Source organism: Natrix helvetica (genome assembly GCF_964273705.1).
Source record: "Natrix helvetica genome assembly, chromosome: Z".
NCBI classification, from domain to species: domain Eukaryota; kingdom Metazoa; phylum Chordata; class Lepidosauria; order Squamata; family Natricidae; genus Natrix; species Natrix helvetica.
The window spans coordinates 23,345,065-23,368,223 of NC_138554.1; the positions used below are offsets into that span (position 1 = coordinate 23,345,065).

General features: G+C 40.9%; 2 protein-coding genes across 5 annotated transcripts; one reads left to right on the forward strand and one right to left on the reverse strand.

Annotated features, from left to right (window-relative positions):
- Positions 1–1,186: 1,186 nt before the first annotated feature.
- TFPT (TCF3 fusion partner) lies at positions 1,187–8,564 on the reverse strand. 4 transcript variants are annotated; one of them, XM_081932062.1, is made up of 7 exons: positions 8,319–8,564; positions 6,896–6,928; positions 5,903–6,129; positions 5,567–5,637; positions 5,116–5,185; positions 3,952–4,176; positions 1,187–2,333 (listed from the first exon to the last, which is right to left on the reverse strand). In XM_081932062.1, the coding sequence occupies exons 3-7, from the start codon at positions 6,125–6,127 to the stop codon at positions 2,199–2,201; spliced, it is 726 nt and encodes a 241-aa protein (XP_081788188.1). In that variant the 5' UTR covers positions 6,128–6,129; positions 6,896–6,928; positions 8,319–8,564; the 3' UTR covers positions 1,187–2,198. The 4 variants fall into 4 exon arrangements, with proteins under 4 accessions (XP_081788188.1, XP_081788189.1, XP_081788190.1 ...); XM_081932063.1 differs by lacking the exon at positions 8,319–8,564 and adding an exon at positions 8,144–8,278 and having other exon boundaries at positions 6,896–6,932; XM_081932065.1 differs by having other exon boundaries at positions 2,210–2,333; positions 3,941–4,176.
- Positions 8,565–8,680: 116 nt separating this feature from the next.
- PRPF31 (pre-mRNA processing factor 31) lies at positions 8,681–22,884 on the forward strand. Its single transcript, XM_081932061.1, has 14 exons — positions 8,681–8,831; positions 10,596–10,781; positions 11,094–11,154; positions 11,361–11,444; positions 12,819–12,916; positions 14,172–14,278; positions 15,166–15,335; positions 15,827–15,984; positions 16,070–16,159; positions 17,237–17,364; positions 18,199–18,271; positions 19,532–19,660; positions 20,870–20,968; positions 21,782–22,884. The coding sequence occupies exons 2-14, from the start codon at positions 10,608–10,610 to the stop codon at positions 21,908–21,910; spliced, it is 1,500 nt and encodes a 499-aa protein (XP_081788187.1). The 5' UTR covers positions 8,681–8,831; positions 10,596–10,607; the 3' UTR covers positions 21,911–22,884.
- Positions 22,885–23,159: the final 275 nt, after the last annotated feature.

Sequence of the window (23,159 nt, forward strand, 5' to 3'; positions counted from 1 at the left end):
GGGAGATGAGGAAGATTCTGTTTTTCATATTGTCAAGAAATATAAGAATTCCTTAAGAGAAGACAAGGCTAGGCAGTGTCATAAAATTGTTTGGAAAAAATATGGGGGGGGGGGGGTATTTCAATCCCCAATTCTTTTGACACGGCTTCCTTCCTTCTACCACCCAGTTCTAAATTAGGACATTGAACCAAAGTCTTGGAGGAAAATTTGACTGTGTTTATACATGCTAAGCTGTAATATGGTTTGTTTGGTTTCAACGTAGCATGATATATTAATGCAACAGTTAATTTCTAAACTTACGTCAGTCAGTCAATGATTTAATGTGCTATATATAGAGGCCCGGTTAATTGTGGTTTACGTGCCTGTTTCACTTTCTTTAGTAGAGCCAAGGGGTGCTAATAAAAAACTACAGGCACAATTTGTGCAATGTATTAAGCCACGCAGACTAGTTCGTAAGAGTATGCTTGCCTCCGTCTTACCTCCCCTACGGAGTGTGCTGAGCTTTTAAGGCTGACAATGTGTGTCAATTCAGAATGACTGCCAGTTTTCTTTACAGAAACTGAGATTTTCCCTTTAAACAGTCTGTGTCATAATGCATTGCTACAACCATAGTGTTTCCCCTCTTCGATAATTAGAAAAATGTTAGGAAAGAACTGCATTTAAAAATAAAGTTAGCTACTTTAATTCTGACTTGTGTAAGCTGAGGATAGCCCACCCACCCCTCTCCCCTCCTGGACAAGAGGCTGAAGTTTTCTTGGCAATATTTTTGAGAAGAGGTTTGCCCTGGCCTCTTTCCTAGGGCTGAGAGTGAGTGACGCCAATGTCACCTCATTGGCTTTGTGCCTAGGGCATGGGTCGGCAACCCATGGCTCTGGAGCCACACGTGACTATTTCATCCCTCTGCTGCAGCTCCGTCACTCAAAATATGTGTCACAACCACCAATGTGTGACACCCGCCGGCACACGATTTATTGAGCTTTTCAACCCCTGGTTTTGTGGCTCCCGATCTTTTCTGTGGGAAACGGATCCAAATGGCTCTTTGAGTGCTTAAGGTTGCTGACCTCATGGTCTCCCAATTTCTAGCCTGTTGCCTCAATCACTACACCAAACTGGCTCCCTTACACCTTAGATTTTGGTTAAAGGGGGCACCCCATAAGATGCACTGTTAATGAGAGTAGACACACAGTCACGTTTGATTGGTTTAATACCTCATTCAAATCTTGCCACAAAGTAGAAGCCATAAACTTGTTGTTCAGTTACATTTCTGTAACCCTTTGAAATCTAAAAATGCAATTAGAGCAAAAGTGTGGTTTGTTCAAATATCATTCCTAACATGAGGGTATATGCGGGGGAAGGGAGAGTTCCTGATCCGTACAGCTAGTCTTGAAACTGGATCTTTCTTTGAGGAGGAAACGACAGGAAAAGGGTGCCAGTTCTTGCTCTCTTTTGGACTGGCAAAGATATGCTAGGTTCTTAAACTGACACATGAAACAATTTGCATAAATACCCAGGTCAATAGCACACAAATTATTTCCTTTCATACAGACTTAAATTGGCCATTTAATCACGCTGGATCTCATGATACCATAGATCAAGACACGGTTAAAAACCTTGAAGAAAGATTGAAAGAACTCAGCCTTCCCTCAACACGTGGTTTTTTCCAACCAAGAACATCCACAGAAAACGACATGGTAGAACGCAGCAATCGCTGTTTTCTGTGCACTTTCTAATGCACAAAAACCACTTGTCCTCTACCCACCAGAAGGGCAAATGTGGAAAGGCTGAACACTGACCTCTCAAAAGGGTCCTTCCTCAATCTTGAAAGGATACAAATGTTTCTGCTCAAAATAGGCGTCCCCGTTGAAAGTTTATGGACATAAGTTGAGTCCATTGTGGACTCAAGCTAATCCATTGATTATTTTTACACATTGACTCCAAAGTTTTACACATTGATTCCTTGCTTAAACTCCATCGCCGCTTCTCCTACCACTTCCCCCACCCCCAGCAGTTCAGATAATCTTTCACTGGATTGGAGTTGAGGAGTCAGATGGGGTTGATGTCCTGCTGTTCCTTAGATGCTGGTTGATATCTATAAGGAAAGAAGACGCCTGCAGGAATTTTCATCTTCTTGGGCACCCTGATGGCCAGCCTAGCTGCCACATGGGTATATATGCTTTCCTTTAGATGAATGGCCAGCCTCAGTCAAAATCAGAACAGACACCAGGGCTGGGAAACTTTGAGTAATGGAGTAACTTGTCCTGGGGACTGGATTGCTGCCAGGCAGAGCTGAGAACATCATCCTGTTCACACTGGAAATCTTCTTCAGCTTTTATCTGCAGCCACAAAACCCAAAAATTATTATCATTAATTGTGAAGGAGTCATTAATCTCCGCAGTGAAAAGAAGCCAGGTTGCATATATTCACATAAGTTGACATGCTGTATTTTTGTGTCATTTTAATTGTTCCCAATAAATATATCAATCAGCTCCAGATTTTGATTTCCCTCAGGAACAACTCAGAACAAGTAAAATAGCTTTTTAAGTTTGGCCAAATTTACTAATGTAAAGAAAACACAAATGCATCTGTTCCCCAGCTTCTGGGATTTGAGTGAACGCTTGTCTATCTTCATCACTATCTGTAAATAACATAGTGGAAGGAATAAAAAAATATCTTCCAATCTAAACCCATGTTAGATAATGTTCACTCCTGAGACTTCTGAATAAGCATATATGCAATAATTTGATGGACCGGAGTACAGACACAGTCTTGGAGAAAATATGTGGTAACCATTATTTAAAAGGTGAAAAAGCCTAGAAGAACAAGTGTTAGGACATTGTCCCATCTCGATTCTCTTTGGTAAAAGAGAGGGAAGGGGAAGAAACACCGTCATGTTTCAAGATACTGTTATTGTAGCCTACAGTATATAAATACAGATAGTCCCATCTTAACTGTCCTAAGTAGGACAGGAATTTCCATCAACGAACTAAGGAGTTGTTAAGGCCACACAACACACAATCACACTGCATTCTAGTGGCCGTTCCAATAGTCTTGGTTGTGCTCCATAGGCCAGAACTCATGCTGCTTCTGCCTTGTGCTTGATTCTGCTTCAACTCCACCACCCGTCTATCTCCCACCCCCTCCACCTTTTTGGCTGTCCTAAAGTCTGCCACCCCAGCTGACCTTTGCCATCTTCTTCCTCCCACTGCTAGGATATATCAAACCTGGCTCTTCTTGAGGCAGCTGCTAGCTGCGCAAGGCCTGTGAAGGCTGTGTGGAGACCTCACAACGGGCCAGCAGCTGCCTTGGCCAGGCATATCTTGACAGCAGCATGATGAAGAAGACAGCGAAGGTCGGGGGCAATGGGGAGTGTAAAGTGGTGGGGGCAGCACAGGTGGGGGCAATGGAATACGGTAGCCCAAAGGGCAGATGGTGGGTGGGTGGGAGATATTTTATGGCATGAGGCCGATGTCGAGTCTGAAATTGAAATATGTGTAGCCATTTTATTTAGCTCTCTATCATACTCGTTTATTCCTTTCTTTTTCTTTACTAAGTAAGGGTGGTTTTTCAGGCTCATCACATTCTTAAGGTGGGAGGGAGGAGCGAATAGATAGTGAGGATTGTTTTGACTAGGTGACCTTCTTTCCCGTGGGAACAGAGGCTGCTCCTGCTGAGAACGGAAGGTGGAGTTTGAAGACACAGGGCAATGTGAATTGATAGTATATTGGAGAATGTGACTTTTGTGGGATGTTTCCAACTTACAATATTATGTGATGTAATTCCGGTTTGTGTCAAATCTGGAATTACAACAGACTTTGTGAATTTGATGCCTACCTAAATAAAATAATTTTGTTTTTGAAGATGGACTTTGCATATTTCTTTTTTGAAAATGTTTCATCACTTGGAAACCTGACAGCCGATTTACATTTTAGGATCATCAAACCTTCCCAGTACCTGCACAGGAAATTCCTCCATGGGCAGCAATGTTGGGGCTGCCCGACGTATCCTCCCCTCCTTCTCCTCACGCAGATGACGTCGCCGCTTCTTGCTGACGGGGCCTTCGCTAGGGGAGAGGCTTTCTGGCTCTTGGGCAGGCAGGCACCTGGAGGTTTCCTTCCCACAGGGCTCATTCTCTGCATTGCCAGGGGTTGCAACATCGGCACTCTGGATTCCTTCATCCTAAATAGAGAAAGCAATGCAATTAGAATTCTCCCACTTTCACATTTGCCCCCAATAGGTGGCCATATAGCATTTACAGTATATGGAAGGGGGCTGGGCGGGGGGGACGGGACAGAGAGAGAGTGAGAGACTTGGCCTTTCTTTTCTATACGATTTGGGTGATACAAAGGCACTCACAACTTCATGGCATTTGGCTAGCAAACTCTATTTTTGCAGAAATCAAGTGCAGAAAAGGAGCAATTCTGGAATACTACTTGTTGGGGGGGGGCGACAAATTTATTATTTGTTACATTTATTTGCTTCCTACTTTGCTGTGGGGCTATTCTAGGCAGCTTACAACAATAAAAAGGAAGAAATGGAAAGAGCGTAAACAGAAGTATGATAACAGAATAAAAAGAACAGTGAAAAAGAACACAATGAGAATACAATAACACGATTACCAAAAAAAAGAAAGATTAATGTGTAGAGAGCAGAGAAGGGGGGGATGGAGGTGAAGTCTACCATCAATCCAGCAGCCACCTCCACTGTGAAACTCCCCCATTTGGATCCCAGCCAACCAACAAAGCCTGGCCTTTAGGCTCTTGCGGAAAGATAGGAGGGTGGATGGATGGAGGATGACAATTACAAGGGAATGTAAACTACAACCAGGAATCAAATCCATGATAAGGAAAGAGGGGAAACAACCACCTCCAAATCTGTTTCTGTTCCCTGTTCTTCCCTGATAGGTTTTGCCTGTTCCCCTCAAAGAGAGCAGCCGCCCAGCAACCCTAAATCAATAAACCCTCCCCTTATAAGGCCCAAGCCATATTTTGTGAGTAAAAAGAAAATAAGACCCGGTCTTATTTTCGGAGAAACGCAGTATTAGCATGTGTGATAATATTCCTTCCTGGAGACCAAAGAAGCATTAACAAGGCTACTGACCCGAAAATTCTTTCTTACCTCTAAGACAATATCAAGGTGGCCTTGTCTGTAATCGTCACCATAGGAATCCAAAACTCTCATGAGAAACCTCAGGAGAAGTAGAAAGACATTATTTTAAACCAACCATTTTGTATAACTGTGTCCCTTTCTAACCAGAATCCTGCCTCACAAAATGAAAAATGGGGTATAAACAGATAGTTTAGATGAAAGAAGTTAAAAATTCATTTCTTTGGTATAAATGTGCCAAAGTTCAGAAGCAGTGTTATCCTTAAACCTTGATGGCGTACAATTCCCAGGTTATTGTTGGCAATCCTAGGAAGGGCAGCTCAGCAAAGTCTGGAAAAACACAGGTTCCCCATCCTAAACTAAATATCCTCTGGGTCCAAATGCAACTAGTTTTAAAATTGTAGTACTGCACAAAGGGGAATATATTTAACACACTTTGCACCTACCGTATCTTCCGACTCACCTCCTTTCCTGTTTGAGACGCAGTGTTATTCTCTGGACCTGATGGAGCCGGTTTAACATTCTCTCATTCACCTATAATGGGGGGTCAATATTAGCTGTTCATCTTTTTTCACTTACTCAACAATTCCTTCCTCTTCCACCTAAGTCTTTACTTAACGGTCATGTTGCTTACATTTTTCACTGTTGTTCTATGTAGTATCCACATAGTCCTTTTTCCTGAACACATATTACACTATTATAAATAGCATGCTGGACTGAGGCCAAAAAGACCTAGGTTCAATTATTGTTAGAAACATTGTTAATAAACAGAGAAAACATATCCACTCCCGTCATGTACCTGTTCTAACTCCTTGCATCGTCGGGCAAGCACTTGACACTTGCGCCGAGTCATCTCCTGTTGCCGCAACATATCCTCCTCTTCCTCATCTTCTGGTATCCCTCCATCAGCAAATTCCACCTCAGTTTCTAACTCACTTTCTAAGATATTTCCACCAAAAAGAGGAGGCAATGCCAGCTCTGAGCCAGGAGGCACTGAAAATTCTTCAAAACTCACAGCAGCCATGACTGTTCAAAAAATTTAAAAAGAAAGCAATAAATATAAACTAACCAGCTACATCAACTTGATCACAGTAAAATAATTCATGGATTCACTTGAAAAGCACTACATCTTTCCAAATATCTGAACTAGTTACTGTCTGTCAGCCTAATTTAACCTACCATACAGAGTTGTTATGGGGGGAGGGGAAATAGAAGAAAAGAAAAAGAAAAGAGGGAGGGAGGGAAGAAAGGATCTATGAAATTAAGAGGTAAATTCCCTTTTCATCCAACATTTAAAACAGAAGGATACAGGTGATTTATATGAAACTTCAACTTATTTAGAGTATATAATAATTCTGTAGATATTTTGTGAAAATAAGTCCTACTCAATTAAATGTGACCTGTTTTTTTTCATCATATAAGTTTGCCCGGTTTCCCTTTGGTTACTATAGGTAGTTCTTGACTTACAACCATTCGTTTAGCAACAATTTGAAGTTACAATAGCACTGAAAAAATAAACAACCAGGCCTTGCATTTACAACTGTCACAGCATCCTCACAATCACATGATCAAAATATGGTTGCTTGGCAACTGGTATATATTTCCCACGGTTGTAGAAATCTGAGGTCATGTGTTTATCATATGTAACCTTCCTGGCCAGGTTCTGACAAGCAAAATCAATGGGAAATCTGGATTTGCTTAATGACCTTGTGATTCACTGAACTACAGTAATTTGTTTAACAACGTGGGCAAAAAAAAAGGGGGGGGGGTGGCAAAATCAGGTGCCACTCACTTAGCAACAAAGATTCTGGTCCCAAGTCAAGAGCTACCTGTAAGTTGAAAACAAATGTTAAGAACAGACAATATAACAAAGAAATGTTGTAAGGAAAATCTAGTTCGGTTCCAAGACACTGGAAATAACATGGAGGTTGATTGGAAAGAAAGATTATGTTTATTGGTGAACAGAACCACCAGGGTGTATGGTTCTGGGGCAGCTGATCAAATGGTTGAATGAGTGGATGGATCTTTATAGGTTTCTGAGACTTTGAAGTTTAAACTGCCATGAAGGGGTTTGCGTTCTGAAAGGATGTTGTGTAATTCCTACTGTGGCTAACTGGCTTTTGTCCTATGCTGGATCTTAGGTGAGGGGCTGCTTATTCTAATCCTATTACTCTGCTTTTGTTAGCTGTCAAACTTTGCTGCAAGCCGTTTTAAAATATCTTTTCTTGAATGGATTTCTGCCTGCAGTATTTGCTATGCTTATGAATGGGGGCATCTAGATAGTTGGCTTCCTCTTTCAGTAATCTCTTTATCTCTTAAGTGCTGGCATCTGCTGTGGGCTATTAAGAAAGACTGGGGGCTGCTTTCTGCCTCTAAAAACATTTTTCTCCCTTTGGAGAAATATAATATTCTGCCTTTTTTAATATTTCCAAAAATATTTCATTCTTCTGGGGAAGGAGCTTCCCACATACAAACTTCCAAACTGTTCGAGTTTAGTGTATTTGAAAATTCTCAGGCAATCACCATTAGTAGGTAAAGGTAAAGGTTCTCCTTGCACATATGTGCTAGTCGTTCCTGACTCTAGGAGGCGGTACTCATCTCTGTTTCAAAGCTGAAGAGCCACAGCTGTCCAAAGACGTCTCTGTGATCTTGTGACTGGCATGGCTAAATGCCCCAAAGTCGCATGGAACCCTGTTACCTTCCCACCAAAGGTGGTTCCTATTTTTCTACATGCATTTTTACATGCTTTCGAACTGCTAGGTTGGCAGAAGCTGGGACAAGTAAGGGAGCTCATTCCATTAGGCGGTGCTGGGGATTCGAACCGCCAGTCTTTCTGATCGACAAGCTCAGCGTCTTAGCCATTGAGCCACGGCGTCTAAATTTGAAATTTAGTCTATTTGGAAATTTCCAAGCAATCGTCATTACTTGCTAAGAAAACGGAAAATGCAATCTCAACCCATTCAGAGTACCAAGCTCAATTATGCTTGGTTTGAATTCTAGCATCACACAAAATAAGTACAAATCATTCTAGTGAACTGACCAGCAGGGTTTAATTCAAGTGAAGAAAGGGGCCATTCGTTAACGATTCAGCAAAGAGGATCTCCAAGGGACGGCTTTACAACTCCGGACGGGGAATTGTAAGAGCCCAACCCAAGCGAACGGTGTCAGGCTGCAAAAGGCTACCTTCTAAAAATGGACTTTTTCCGACATCCAACCTACCTCCGTCTCTACGCCGCTCCCACCTTTTTCAATGAGGCCACGAAAAATACACCGATGACCCGACGCTGGTTGATGACGTAACAAAACACCTGTAGCAACAAAGAAGTTTCATGCCCGGAGTTTAATTGGAGGAAAGGAGGCGGCGCACGCCGATGATCTCTGAGCATCACATGATCGGACCAGAAACAGAAAAGTATGTCGCATCGCATTTACGTAAAACGAATCCTGTTCCTCCCTTAGATACGTTCGAGGGACGACCGCGCAAAAAGGGATGATGATGATGATGTCACCATAGGTTCCGGACTAGGAGAAAAGCTGTGGCCGAACCGGAATCGGAAGTAATAGCGGCCGAACCGGAATCGGAAGTAATATTATTATTATAAACTATTTCTTTCTTCGGTTTCTGGCGGCGTCCATAATGAACGTAGGAGCGACGTGTTTTGTCGCGTGACGACTTTAACGAGGGACCGAGAAGAAGCCGGAGCGGCGTTGAAGCGAAGAAGAATCCGGTGAGGGGGTGGGGGCGATGGGAATCCTGAAAAAGGGGAGGTGGCTGTTCTAATCCTTGCCTTGTTTAATCTACATACTGAATTAAAGCGCCAATTCTCCCCCTAGTCCTCCTAACAACCCTCTGAGGTAGGCCAAGAGGGGCTGCTGAGTTTGGCGAACCCCAGTCGCTCATTGAGGGGTCCTAACTGGCTCTTCCCCAGGATTTTCGCAGCTGCACTGCCTGACCTCTCGGTTATACTGTAAGGTTCCAAAATGTACTTGAGTCACCAGAATGCCAAAGAGAGAGAGACTCAAAAAGGCTTGGGAAAAAAATATCAGTTTTTATTTGTAGAAAAAGAAGAGCTGGTTAGACGATTCCATAAACATACGGACAAGGTCCATGCAGTGAAATGCCACACCTTGGGAAAGATATACCTCCAGAGACATCAGCTTAGTACCCAATTCTGCCCCTCTTGTTCAGGCCTTCCTTTTTTTGTAAAGTTTTTTATTTGTTCATTTTCATAACATATAATCAATCACATGTACACTATTACATAGCCAGCATCGTATTGTATTATTAAATCTTTACATCAATTCATCTTACTATCAACTCCCAAATGCCTTTCATTATATTGTAAAGAATGATCTGTTATTTCAGGAAGCCGCCCTTTCAATTTAATTTGTTTTTCTTGGATTTGCTCTTCAAATTTTCTTTGTAAAGCAGAGTTATAAACAATTATTTTATTTTTATGAACCTTTTTTAGATATGGCATTTTTGTTGTTCATTTTTTCCAGGAAAATATGGTTATTATAAGGATCATGGTGGGGCAGCCCCCTCTCTCCCATTTTTCTGATGCACCTCCATGAGCCTTCATGTGTGTGGAGACACGATAGGTCTTTATATTGTCATGCAGGTGCTGCAACTTAGGAATTTGTGTCACATTCCTTTTATGTAATTGTGGCATTTGTACAACATTGTGTATGTCATAATTTTGAGATCAGTATGAGTTCCTATATACACCCTTCTTTTACCTCAACACCATTCCCTCGCTGTTCCCTCGCAATTTTCTTTCATTGGAGCAGTAATTATTTTTACTCTTCTTTTTTATTAGGTTCTGCCTAACAATGTTACACATTTAGTATCATGGTAGGATTTTTTACAATATGCTTCATTTGATTACAATATATAATATTTGTTGTACTTCAATTCTGCAGCAGTTTGGGGTCCCAAATGGGAGAGGGGAAGGCTGGGAAGTTCATGTGCTTTCTAGGAATGATTGTATATATCATATCTTGTTTGGGAGAACTGGAAAGCTGAAGGATTCTATGATAGAAACTAAGAGATTAGAAAAGACATATTGGAAGGAGCTGGTAAGATCTGGAAATTTTTGACTGAAATGGATTTAATAAGAAAGCAGTTACAACTGTGATAAGAAGGCTATTCCTTCAGACAGAATGAACCAGAAAGGAATCGAAGAGTTTATCATTCTAGATTGTTGTGCTTATTTGGGGTTCTAAGATTGTGTATTACTTTCTAGAGTGTTTTACAGATTACAATTATTACATGGTATTTTACCAAGGATTATATTCCAATAGTGGCGTCTAGAAACTGAAATCCTACCTTCTGAAGAAAGGTTGGTTGGAGAAATATAGAATTGGGACACTTTCCAAGACAGTATTGAGAGAAAATATTAATAGAAGGCTGAATCTTCATTTAACTACTTTTTCTTTTTTATTAACCCGCTTTGACTTACTTCTTTAATCCAGTTTTATTCTCTTTCTAGCCTTGATCCACCATGTCTTTAGCAGATGAGCTTTTGGCTGACCTTGAAGAAGCAGCGGAGGAAGAAGATGGGAGTTTTGCAGATGAAGAGGACGAGTCTCCCATTGAAGATGTCCATGAAGAGATGCAACTGGATTTGGCAACTGATTCGGTCAAGAGTATTGCCAAGCTGTGGGATAGCAAAATGGTAAAAGGAATAGAGATCTTTCACATAGGACTCATCAGTTTAATATGTTTGTGATCTCTGTGGATCATGCCAATTTGATCAAGTGAAGTCAGAAATAAAGTATACCTTAGAAATTAGGAAAATACAACATGTCCCTTAAATGGCTTTAGGTTGAATACAGTAATCCAGTAATAATTTACAGAATGCAGTAAAATTTCAAAATTGATTTTGGACTGAACATGGTATGTTGAGTAATCTGCCATTATTGTTTTACACTCTAAAGTTCAAGATGGAAGGGAAACATCTTTAGATTTTTTTATTTCTTTTGTGCAGTTTGCTGAAATTATGTTGAAGATTGAGGAGTACATCAGCAAGCAACCAAAAGCATCTGAAGGTACTGTTCAGTTCAGATTTGTTTATGAAGAAACAGCAGTACTGATAACATTTCCATTAATTTTTTTGAACCTACTAAGGTCACATCCTGCTCCTGCATTAAGACAAGTCATTTCCCTTCAGTCAAAAGCTTGGCAATGTCTATGAACCCACCACACAGTCAGCTGCATAGCATAGATTTTGACCATTCTATTTGACTCTCTCCAGTTCTAGGTCCAGTAGAGGCTGCTCCTGAATACAGAGTCATTGTGGATGCCAACAACCTCACCGTAGAGATTGAAAATGAACTGAGTGAGTGAAAAATCTTGACTGCTGGTTTGGGACAGGGCTAGAAACATACTGGAAACACTATAGGTGTTGCATAGGGATACATCGGTATTGGTATCAATACTATGGGTTTCTGAGAAAAAATGTGAACTAACAGTGTAGAAGTTTGAGATGCAAGGATATATGAATGGGCTCATTGTTATGCCATAAAATGCATGACCATTCAAAAGCTGTTTAAGAAACGTTCCTCTTCCAGTCCCAAAAATGCTTTTTCAAGAGGCAACTGGACTTTCCAGTTTTTCTTTGAAGACGATTTGCTTCTCATCCAAGAAGTTTCTTCAGCTCTGACTGAAGAATTCAGCCCCACCATCCAGCCAGAGCTGAAGAAGTTTCTTGGATGAGAAGTAAAACATCTTCAAAGAAAAACAAGAAAGTCCAGTTGCCTCTTAAAAAAGCACCTTTCAGACAACCATGACCTGGATGACTGAGAGTCTCCATAGGCATTCCTCTTTCAGCAACAAAAAATCTAGTCTGGACTGTTTCTGGAGGGACCTTTTGATTCAGCAGACTAAAAAGAACTGAGGCAGAACATTTTTGGTGGCTTGCCTTCTATCAGGTTCTAAAACCAAGAAAGACTCATTGAGACTCTCTTAGCAGTTTCCTTTACAAGTTGTCCTCAACTTACAACCACAATTCATCCCAAAATTTCCATTGCGAAGCAACACAGTTAAGTAAGTTTTTTCCTCATTTTACAACCTTTCCTGCCACATTTCTTAAGTGAATCACCATAGTTGTTAAGTCAGTTAACATGATGGTTAAGTGAATCTGGCTTCCCCATTTACTTTGCTTGTCAGAAGCTTGCAAAAGTTGATCACGGGACACTGCAGCCATCTTAAATACATGCCAGTTGCTAAGCATCTAAATTTTGATCATGTGATCATAGGGATGCTGCAATGGTTGTAAAAATATGAAAAAGTCTAAGTTACTTTTTTTGATCACTAAATGAATGGTTGTAACTTGGGGACTATCTGTATTGTTTTGTCACCTATTGGCTAAAATCTTGCCAAACTAAAAATGACTATTTGCACCATAAAAATGTACACTCTGAGAACTACTAAGGAGGAGCCATCTTCACCCTCTTTCTTTCACATAAATTTTCTAAACTACAAAGTCTCTTGCTCCTCTGGAATGCACTCCTTCCCTCCTGGGAATCTGGAATACATTCCATCACACCTCCCCACCTGGCAAGTGCCAGGTGCATTGAATCAGAATTTAACATTATTCCCATCCTGCCTTGGAATTACAAAGTTTAAAGTTTAATCCATCTACGGATTATTAGGTTGAGGAAACCTGTTCAACCTACCAATCACCTTAATGCTTGCTGTCTTTTGTATCTAGATATTATTCACAAGTTTATCCGAGACAAATACTCCAAGCGATTCCCAGAATTAGAGTCCCTTGTTCCCAATGCTTTGGACTACATCCGGACTGTTAAGGTATTGTGTTTCTTCTTAAAATATGCAAAGTTCATTCTTCTGTTTACTGTCATGACTACCATAAGTTCCTGCCTTCTAGAATGAGATCCCCTCCAAGATTAAGTTGGCTGCCATTCAGCTGTTGTTTAGAAGAACTGCAAAGTCCTGGCTCTTCACCCATAACTTCAGTGAGGGACATTGAAACCCATCCTTTCATCACACTTGCCATTGTGCATATTTATTTTTATTGTTTTTATTGACATTTGTTTGTTGTCAGCTGTCCAGAGAAGTTGAGATTTAGGTGGCGGCAAGTAAGTTAAATGTATTATTATTACCATCATCGTCCATTCTTGCTTCTGCATTCTTAACACCCACACCCCATTGCTTTATTTTGTTGCTGATTCACTGAATTTTATGGCCCTATAAGAATTTGCGTTTAGATTTGCTGGATTGAAACTTAGTACTTTTCCTCAGCTTTCCCTTATCTGGTATCCTGGCATTTTCCCCATTTTAAAAGTTGTAATCCTGTACATATGGTGGGAATAAAATACAGAAATGGAAAATATAGGTGAGACCCAGTCTAACCTTTGGCAGGAAAGCCACCTTGGGCCAATACCTCTGTCTTAGCCTAACCTACCTCACAGGGTTGTTATGGGAGAAATAGGAAGAGGAAGTATTATGCATGGTTCCTGCCTTAAATTATTATAAAAATAATAAAAGTAGAATAAAAGTCAAATAAAAACGGGTGCAGGAAATGCTGGTATTGATCCTTACTGAGTCACACAAGTTCTATCTAGGAACAATGAGAACATTAGCATTGCTTTCTCTGAAATATTTTTAAAACTTTGTTCTCACGTGTGCACACACTAACTTAAAAAGATGACTAAAGTTCTCCCTCAGGCTTGCTGTACACAAGACATGGCAGAAGGAATGAGAAAAAGATGAGGAAAAAAATTATTTTAGTTACAAAAGCTAAAGGAGGTACCTTGCAGTGCTTTATATTTGGCAAGGATGAGGCTGACAGGTTAGATAATATTCTATAGGAAATAGACTAAAACTAGAATATGGAGAATAGAAGATTTGGCAGTTTGGTGGTTCATGGTTCATCTATTAATTAACAATTCCAGAACAGGCATATCTTTCAACTCCTTTGTTCTTGATGGCCTGAAATCAAATGAAGTATGGTATTTCTCACAGTGCTTGTCAGCCCAACATATATTTATACAAAAATTCCTGGTCAAAAACCAACCTCCCTTCAAATGTCGGACCTTTGCAGGAACTGGGCAACAGTTTGGACAAATGCAAGAACAATGAGAACCTTCAACAGATCCTTACCAATGCCACAATCATGGTGGTCAGTGTCACCGCATCTACTACTCAAGGGTAAGATGGGTCATCTGAAAGAACTGAGGGGAGGATTTAGAAGGGGTGTGGGAGATTAGGGTCTAGGGACAAATCCCCCCCCCCAATTGTTCCACTTCTGACTGAAGGTGAGACATTCTTTCAATTTTTCCTAATTCTAAGAGGAAAAATCTTCCAGCGTTCTCTTTGGCATAGTTTTTGACACCTTCCTCTAACAGAGGAAGATCTCTTAGGTATTTAAAAAAGCTTACAAGAATGAGTAACACTCCTGCAGAACTGGTTTACTTTTAACCATTATAGTAGTTTTCTCTTAGAGGACTCTATATTCTGCATGATGGGTGAAAAAGTGCTGGAATTCAAATGAAAGTAGGGGAGTGGGAGGTTTGTGCCAGTTGTACATCGATGTCTGACAATCATTACTATCTGACTATATGAGAAAGGGTAGGGAGACAAGAAAGGTGAATATCTTTTTTTTCCAAGCACACTTTAGAGCAGAAATAAAATTGTTAGCATAATTCAAATATTCTTGATGCAGCTTACCTGCATGCGGAAGATCAAAACCAAAGGAGGAAAATGTTACCTTATTTATTATCTCTGCCCTTACACATGTTCCTGAATCCTGCAAACTCTGAAAAGGGCTATTTGTCTCCAGATTTCATTTCTCTCTCTCTTCCCTAACTCTGTGCCCTCCACATTCCAGCATAGATAAATGAATTAAAAGAGTTAATGTACAATCCACCACATCTAAAGCCAAACCCAGTCCCACCAGGTTAGGGGCGACGGAACTAATATCTACAGGGATGCTACCGAGAGACACTAATGAAAAGGACCGTGGTTTAGCACATTGCTAATATCAGAGGTGCAAATTAAATAGGAAGATCTCAAGAGGGCTCTTTCTGTCACTGCAGGCAACAGTTGACAGAGGAGGAACTGGAACGCATCGAGGAGGCCTGTGACATGGCTTTAGAGCTGAACCAATCGAAGCACCGCATCTATGAGTATGTGGAGTCCCGCATGTCCTTTATTGCCCCAAACTTGTCCATCATTGTTGGGGCCTCTACTGCTGCCAAGATCATGGGTAAGTCTGTTGTTGGAGAGCTGTGCGTTTGCGCGTAAGAGTTTTTGACTAAACTGTAGAGTTGTAGGAAATAATGTGGTCTTTAGAGGGAAGTGAAATCTTTCCCCTCTGAAAGGTTGACTTTATTTTGTTATTAGTGGAAACTGTTTTACCTTTTATAGTTCAGCTGTCCAAAGTTTTGTCAGAATAGCTCACCTGTGAGCTGTTTTTGTTTCTTCATTTAAAACTGTGGAACCAAGAAATGCCCTGCTGAACAGTGAAGATTCTGTTTCTGAGAATATGATTAATCCTGGCAAATCTCCAAAGAAGGATTAGCAAGAATCCTTCTTTGTGGACAGCAAGCACAGCTTCCCAGGGGGAGGCCCTTTTCTTCAAATCTCAACAAGCGGGGGAAGTAACTTGCCAAAAATCGGCTGAACAAAAGCCTTGCAGCTTCTTGGCTGTTTGATCCTGCTGTGTGATGTTCCCTCTCTGCTTCTTCTTTGTTTAAGGCATTGCCGGTGGCCTCACCAACCTTTCCAAGATGCCAGCTTGCAACATCATGCTCCTGGGAGCCCAGAGGAAAACTCTCTCGGGTTTTTCCAGCACTTCTGTATTGCCTCACACTGGCTACATCTACCACAGTGACATTGTACAGTCATTGCCCCCGGTAGGTGTGAGAATCCAAATCTCCTTTTCTGTTGGGTGTGTTGGTGCATGAGGCTCCAGCGTTGATTTTCATTCCTCCTTTGTAGGACCTGCGGAGGAAAGCGGCACGCTTGGTGGCAGCAAAATGCACCCTAGCAGCTCGAGTGGACAGCTTCCATGAGAGTTCTGAAGGGAAGGTGAGGTGAAGCGGCTCTAGGGGTCTCCAATCTTCCTGGCCGAGGAAGAGGAGGCAGTGGGGGGGAGGGGATAGTTCACATGTACAGGCACACACCCACCACTTCCGTGGCCCAGTTTTAAATGGATACGTCCAGGCACTAGGCGGTGGACCAGGATTAGAGACCCATGCTCTAGAGCACTGGGGTAGTAGCAGGGATAGAAACATAAGCCAGACTTCCTGGGACATCTCTTAAGTGAAATTTTAAAAGACTTTGTTTCGCCAAAGATGTGCAGCAAGAGCTAAGATAAGGACCTTCCTCAGAAAGCTATTTAACCCTTTTGGAGAAAGTTGGGTGCCTGCAGTAATTATTGCTTTTGTGTTTAAAAACATTGTGGAGAATTCCTGTAGGCTAAATAAGGAAATGGGCTAATTCCCCTAAGTGAAAGAGGGCTGTCAAGACAAGGAAGAAGGCTGCATACCTTCCTGTTCCTCTTCTAAGGAACCTCGAGAAGAACAGAGTTGACTTTACAATCCTGATTATATCTACACCAAACCTCTGAGATATAGTAGATTGGAAGATTAGCTAGCTTTTGTCAGAGTCTGGATAATTTTTGGATTTGAGTTTCCAGGTTCTATTGTAATTTATTACACTTCCCTGCTTTTGTGAGAAGAGAGTTTTCAGTTTGGCCTAGGGAATGGATCTACTGTGAGAGGGAGATTAAAACTGAAGGTAGTGTTTTTTTCTTTAGGGAAATATTACAAAGGTACAGCTAGGCCAAGAGGAGAAATTGAGAAGGCCAATAGATCAACTTTATGGGAACATAGTCATTCTGGTTTTTAATGTGCCCAGAATACAACCTCTTCGGATAACAGAGGAAACAGAGAAAAAATCTGAACCTGGATTTATGGCAGGGTTTTACTTAAGTGCATGCATGCAGTCTATGAACAACAGGCATAGCAACCAATTTTCTTCAGCCTAAGTTGGAACCCTCACTTTCCCCACCTGGATGCAATGTTGCTCTCCAGAGCTTTCCACTATTGTGACCTCCAGCTCCACGTGCTGTGACTTCATGTTTTCCTTCTGTTAACCATCCAGGTTGGATATGATCTGAAGGAAGAGATTGAGAGGAAGTTTGATAAGTGGCAGGAGCCACCTCCAGTGAAGCAAGTGAAGCCACTGCCAGCCCCTCTGGATGGACAGAGGAAGAAACGGGGAGGCCGCAGGTAGGGGGGGCGGGCAGGCACAAAGGTTTGGAAGAGTTAAGGGGAAGGTCAGGTCAAATGCCAGGAAGTGAGAATCAGCTCACATTCATATCTGTCTGTCAAGGTCCTTTGTTTTCCAAGGATTGGACACACCACAGCATAGCCAATCTGTACGCAGTGCTTTATTGCAGCACACACCATCCCCATCAATAGACTGTCGCTCTCTACCCTTTACGACTTGCAAGTGATATTTCCATATAAATATGTTGCTAATACTCAGTCCTTTAATACTCACTTGAAGCAAAAATGTATATCCATAAAATGTAAAACCTTCACCTCCTTCCAAAAGTTCTTACCGTAGTTGGGATGAGGTGTTGCTTCAGGGTGGTGGTTCCTCTTTGAGTTGCTACCCAGCTCCCACAGGATTCCCACAAGGATGTGCTGCTCATTGTAGCTTGTGGTCATGGCAGTTGACAGATAATCGTCTTGCCTGCTTGTAATAGCTGCCAATCTCTAGACATCACTCCTGTTTCCTCAATGCCATTTCTTTTCCTCCTGTAGACAGTAACTTTATTTTGTTTATTGACCAGGACGTGCATTTTTATTGTAGTAGAGCTAATAATTGCTTCCAAATATTTGGAAAGGGGGGGAAGGATTAAGTACACAAAGTCAGGGACCCATACCCAGGGATTCTGATAGTTCATAACTCATCTGGATGTTATATATAAGGCATAGGTTATAATCTAAATCAAATGATCCTTATTACGGTCCTAGGCTAGCTTGGGTCATAATAAAATAAATTTGCTCCTGGCATTTTTCAGTTGTTTTTTTTAATAATCTTTTTGCTTGCTTTAGATATCGTAAGATGAAAGAACGCCTTGGTTTAACAGAAATCCGGAAGCAAGCCAACCGGATGAGCTTTGGAGAGGTATGAGATTCTGCCCAGCCACATTTCTCTTTCTGTTGCTTTCAAATGTCTTGAGTTCCCATTCTTCACATTTGAGGAATACCAAGTTATATATGGAAGTTTAATGTTTTCTTCATAAGAAAAATGTAACTTTGTTACCGTGGTAAATAACTACCAGAACTTGGTTGTTTTCTTCTGTCAGTTCAAGGCCCAATCTACATTCAAAATGTTCAGGGCTGCTTTCCGAACATACAGATTTGAATTGAGAATGCAAAACATTTTTGCCTCTAGATAACTAATCTGATAAAAAAGAGACAACATTTCATAAACGTTTAAGCTGATGCTCCAGTATCCATGCCTGTGCTTTGCTCCTGATGACTCTGGATTGGGGAGCATCCCCCCTGAAACCACAGGTCTACAATTTGGGGGTATTCCTAATCTTACAAGTGATGTTAGATAGACAGGGGAGAGTGAGGCACCAGATGCATCATTTTTATAGCCTTTCCTGGGACATCCTGAGTTCCCTTCCGGCAACTCCCTGTGTCCTTATTACCTCTTAAATCAACTATTGCAGTACATGTAGTCCTCATCTTGTGACCACAATTGGGACTGGAATCTTCATTGCTAAGTGGTGTGATCATTAAGGGAGTCACAGGTAAGTGAATCATGCAGTCATTAAGCAGATCTGACTTTGCCCATTGACTTTTATCAGAAGCCTGGATCAATTGCAAATGGCAATCATGTGACCTTGGGAGACTGCAGCCGTCATAAATATATGCTGGTTGCCAAGCACCTAAATTTGGATCTCGAGACCACCAGGACACTGACTCTCATAAGTGCAATGACTGATCATAAGTCATTTTTTTCAGCACCATTGTAACTTCAAATGATTATTAAATGATTAGTCATAAGTTGAATATTATCTGTACATATTTCAACCTATTTTGAAGATTACCCAGAGTATGCCATTGGCATAAAATGCAGCTGTTCATATGCTGCTAATAGGTGAGGTCTACCAATGCTATATAACAGTATTGTAAGCACGGCATTAACTACCAATAGGCTTTTGAATACAATTCCAGGTGCTGGTTTAAACCTAAATTGCTATATTTGTCCAGGTGTTCGGGTATCTGAAGGGCCATCTGCTTAAGCTAGAACCAGCCCATGTGGTCCATTTGGGTACAGCTTCTGTAAAATGAAAGGAGTCCTTTGGTGGTATCGAAATGACATAAAACTTCACTTCTACATTATTTACTTCACTTCTTCTCATGCTTTTTCTAGATTGAAGAAGATGCTTACCAAGAAGACCTTGGGTTCAGTCTTGGACACTTAGGCAAATCAGGCAGTGGCCGTGTCCGGCAGACACAAGTCAACGAGGCCACAAAGGCCCGCATCTCAAAAACACTGCAGGTGAGGAAATGAAGGCTCAGCAAATTGCAATGTCTAATTTCTGTTTTTGTCCTTCTAAGGAGCAAATTTGGCTCTATCTCATTGCAAATCCTCCGGGCTTGTACAGGCCTCCAGAATTGGGTTCGTGCTTTTGACCAAATTCATGCAACATGCTGCAATTTAATGTTTTGTTTCAGGGGTGTCCAACCTTGACAACTTGAAGATTTGTGGACTTCAACTCCCAGAGCTCCTCAGCTAATCATCTGGGAGTTGGAAGTCCATAAATCTTAAAGTTACCAAGGTCAGACACCCCTGCTTTATTGCACGTGAATGCTACCACTGTAGTTTGTAAATTGTGGTTCAGTCATTGTGTACAGTCAAAGTCACAAGATCAACTGTTTAATCTCATCACTCTGTGATTGTTTCAAGCATGTGTGCTTGAGTCTTGCTTTGGAAGGGCTCTTTGGAAGTCTCTCCCTGCCCAAAACCTTTTCCCTTCTACCTGGGTAAAGTACTTCTTGGAGCCTGAAAGTTCTACTGGGCCTTAATTTAGCTGTCTGTTCTAGCGGCAATCGTTAGGATTTTACTTTGAGGAAGACTGCAAATGTTCCCAGAGGACACCTAGAATACTTGATTGTTATCTTTTCTAGCTACTGATTTCTATACATAATATATTAAATACAGGTAGTCCTCAACTTACAGCCACAATTGAGCCTCAAATTTCCATTGATAAGCATTTACAGTTTTTTTATCAGCTTTCAATATAAAATACAAATATGCAAAAGCAAATAGTAGGAAACAGAAGGGAGGGAAGGGGGAAGACAGAAGTGTAGAAAAGAAGTGGAAAAAGAAAAACAAAGGCGTAGACTTCCGATAAGCAAGGCAGTTGTTAAGTGAGTTTTGTCCCATTTTACAATTTTTCCTGCCATGGTTGTTAGGTGGATCACTGAAGTTGTTAAGATAGTAACATAGTTAAGAGAATCTTAACAATTGATTATGCTTGTTAAGAGGTCGCAAAAGGTGATCATGTGGCACCAGAGCACTGCAGTCATCATAAATACATTCTAGTTGCCAACCATCTGAATTTTAATCTGTGAAAAACAGACGTGTCACTTTTTCACTGCCCTTGTAACTTTGGTCACTAAACAAATGGTTGTAAGTCTAAGCCTATCTATATATATTATCCAATACATATTAAAACCCCAGATGTCACCTTTTTGTCCCAATCAGCGCACACTCCAGAAGCAAAGCATGGTGTATGGGGGAAAGTCAACCATTCGGGACCGTTCCTCTGGCACAGCTTCCAGTGTGGCATTCACTCCACTGCAGGTAAGCATTGCTCATGGCTTATATTCCACTTTCCCGTTACTCATCCATGACTGGAAAGCACTAAAGGAGGAAATTTCTGTATGTTCATCTAAAGAATTTGGAATAGTAACTTCTTTCCAATTTGGAAAAATGGAGCATGGGTATAGTATAGAAATGAATCTGCTCAAGCATAGTGGAGGGAAAGTATCCTTTAATAATAAATTTTTAGGAATGTGAATACACTGTGCTGTAGAAATTTGAGAAATATATAACTTTTCCTGTAGTCCTGAAGATGGATATTTCTTCCCTTGTGCCCAAAGGGTTTTAGCAAGTGTAGGTCATGCTTGGGAGGACTATGAACTGCCTAAGAATCTTCTACCTTGCCTTCTTTTTGCAAAACAGACCAAACAACTGCAAGCAATTATCTGTCTTTGCTGCTGTCTGAGCTTGGTTATTTTCTTGCAAATGTTTCATTACCCAAACTAAGTAAGTAACATTGTCATCATGCTAGCACAGATATTACCTAGTTTGGCTAATGAAACATCTGTAAGAAAACAACCAAGCTCGAGAGCAACAAGAACCCTTCATTTCTATTTTGGGTTGCAAATATTCTCCTGTATTGGTATTTTTTTGTCTCCAGGCTGGAGGAATTGGGGTATATTACAGCCCTTCCTCTACTCCAGAGCAGCCTCTTTTAACCTGATGCTCTCAGGTGGTTTTTTTTGCAATTGCAACTCCTAGAATTCCATGGTTACAGGATGACAGATTGGATAAACTCTGCATATTCTTTGTTTTTTATTTTGCCCATGCAATCTTTCTCCTATCCATTTTCAGGGTCTGGAGATTGTGAATCCACAGGCAGCTGAGAAGAAGGTCACCGAAGCCAATCAGAAATACTTTTCCAGCATGGCAGAATTCTTAAAAGTAAAGAGTGAGAAGAGTGGTATCATGTCCACTTCATAACAAATATGGATGCGGAGGTTTCGACCAGTAGTTGGAACCACATCACACATGCTGATAGGAAAGTCTACACTGGATGTGGACCTTATTGAGGCACAATAGCCCATTTGATCTTTACAACTCAACTCGAGGTTCTTTCCAAATATCCTAATAATATCAGTTGTCGTCCCCCCCCCCCCCCCCCCACTTTCTGTTATCATATAGTCCACCAGGGAGCTTGCTATTGTTTTAGCTATTGATGTGGTGGAATGGCCTAATAGAATTATGCCGTGGTTCTCCTTCAGTATTCAAAATAATTTGGTTAAGTGGTAAGATGTTTAATGGCATATAAAGAGCTGTGCTTGTCCTATCTTCCCCTACCATGGATTGTCTTGTGTTTCAACTTCATTGCAAACTAATTTTGTAAATAACAGCCTGAGATGCTGCCACTCTTTCTCCATTAGTATCTAGGCTAATAGATTCTGAGTTAAAACCACTTTGCTTCCTACGCATGTAGATTACATATTGCCCAGGGATTAGTTAACAGGACTACATTTTAATGTAGGAGGTGGAGCATTGGACAGAATTTCTCTAATAATGTTTGTATACTTGTTTGTCTCCCTATTATGTGGATTTGGGCCCAGGATTCCTCAGCCACATGACTATTATTGAATACTGGGGATTAAACTCCACACATACAAAAGTTTTCAAAGTTGGGGAACACTGCTATAATTGGGATTGCACCTTCTTTAATTCATGTCCTCCAGATGGCCATGCTAACTAAAGTTGATGGGAGTTGCAATCTAAGATGTTTGGGCAGCACAGAGTTAGGATTGAAGTTACTTCTATTTAAAGGGGGAGAAGTGAGAGTAGTATGAATCTAGCCCACAACTTGTGTCAGTAACAAAGTAAATAAATGTTGTTGAGTGTAATTGTGGGAATGTGAGGAGAAATTGCATTCTATTTCTAATACAGAAATAAATTAAAATACATTTTTACTTCCAGATGTCAATGAGGGTTTTATTTGGTGTATTAAAACCACCGTGGTTTTAAAAAATCAGTCTCCTTTTCACCTAAGAGCACAGGATCATAGTGGATATGTGTATGTAACAATAAGATAAATGAATCTGAACTGACATTTCATTACTTTAAGGGAGAACAACTAGAGGGTGGTGACATAACTGAGTTTTATAGTATATTAGCTGATAACCCGGCATTGCCTGGGTATTTATCCCAACCCTCCTTCCATAGACGTCGCCACAATTTCTAATGT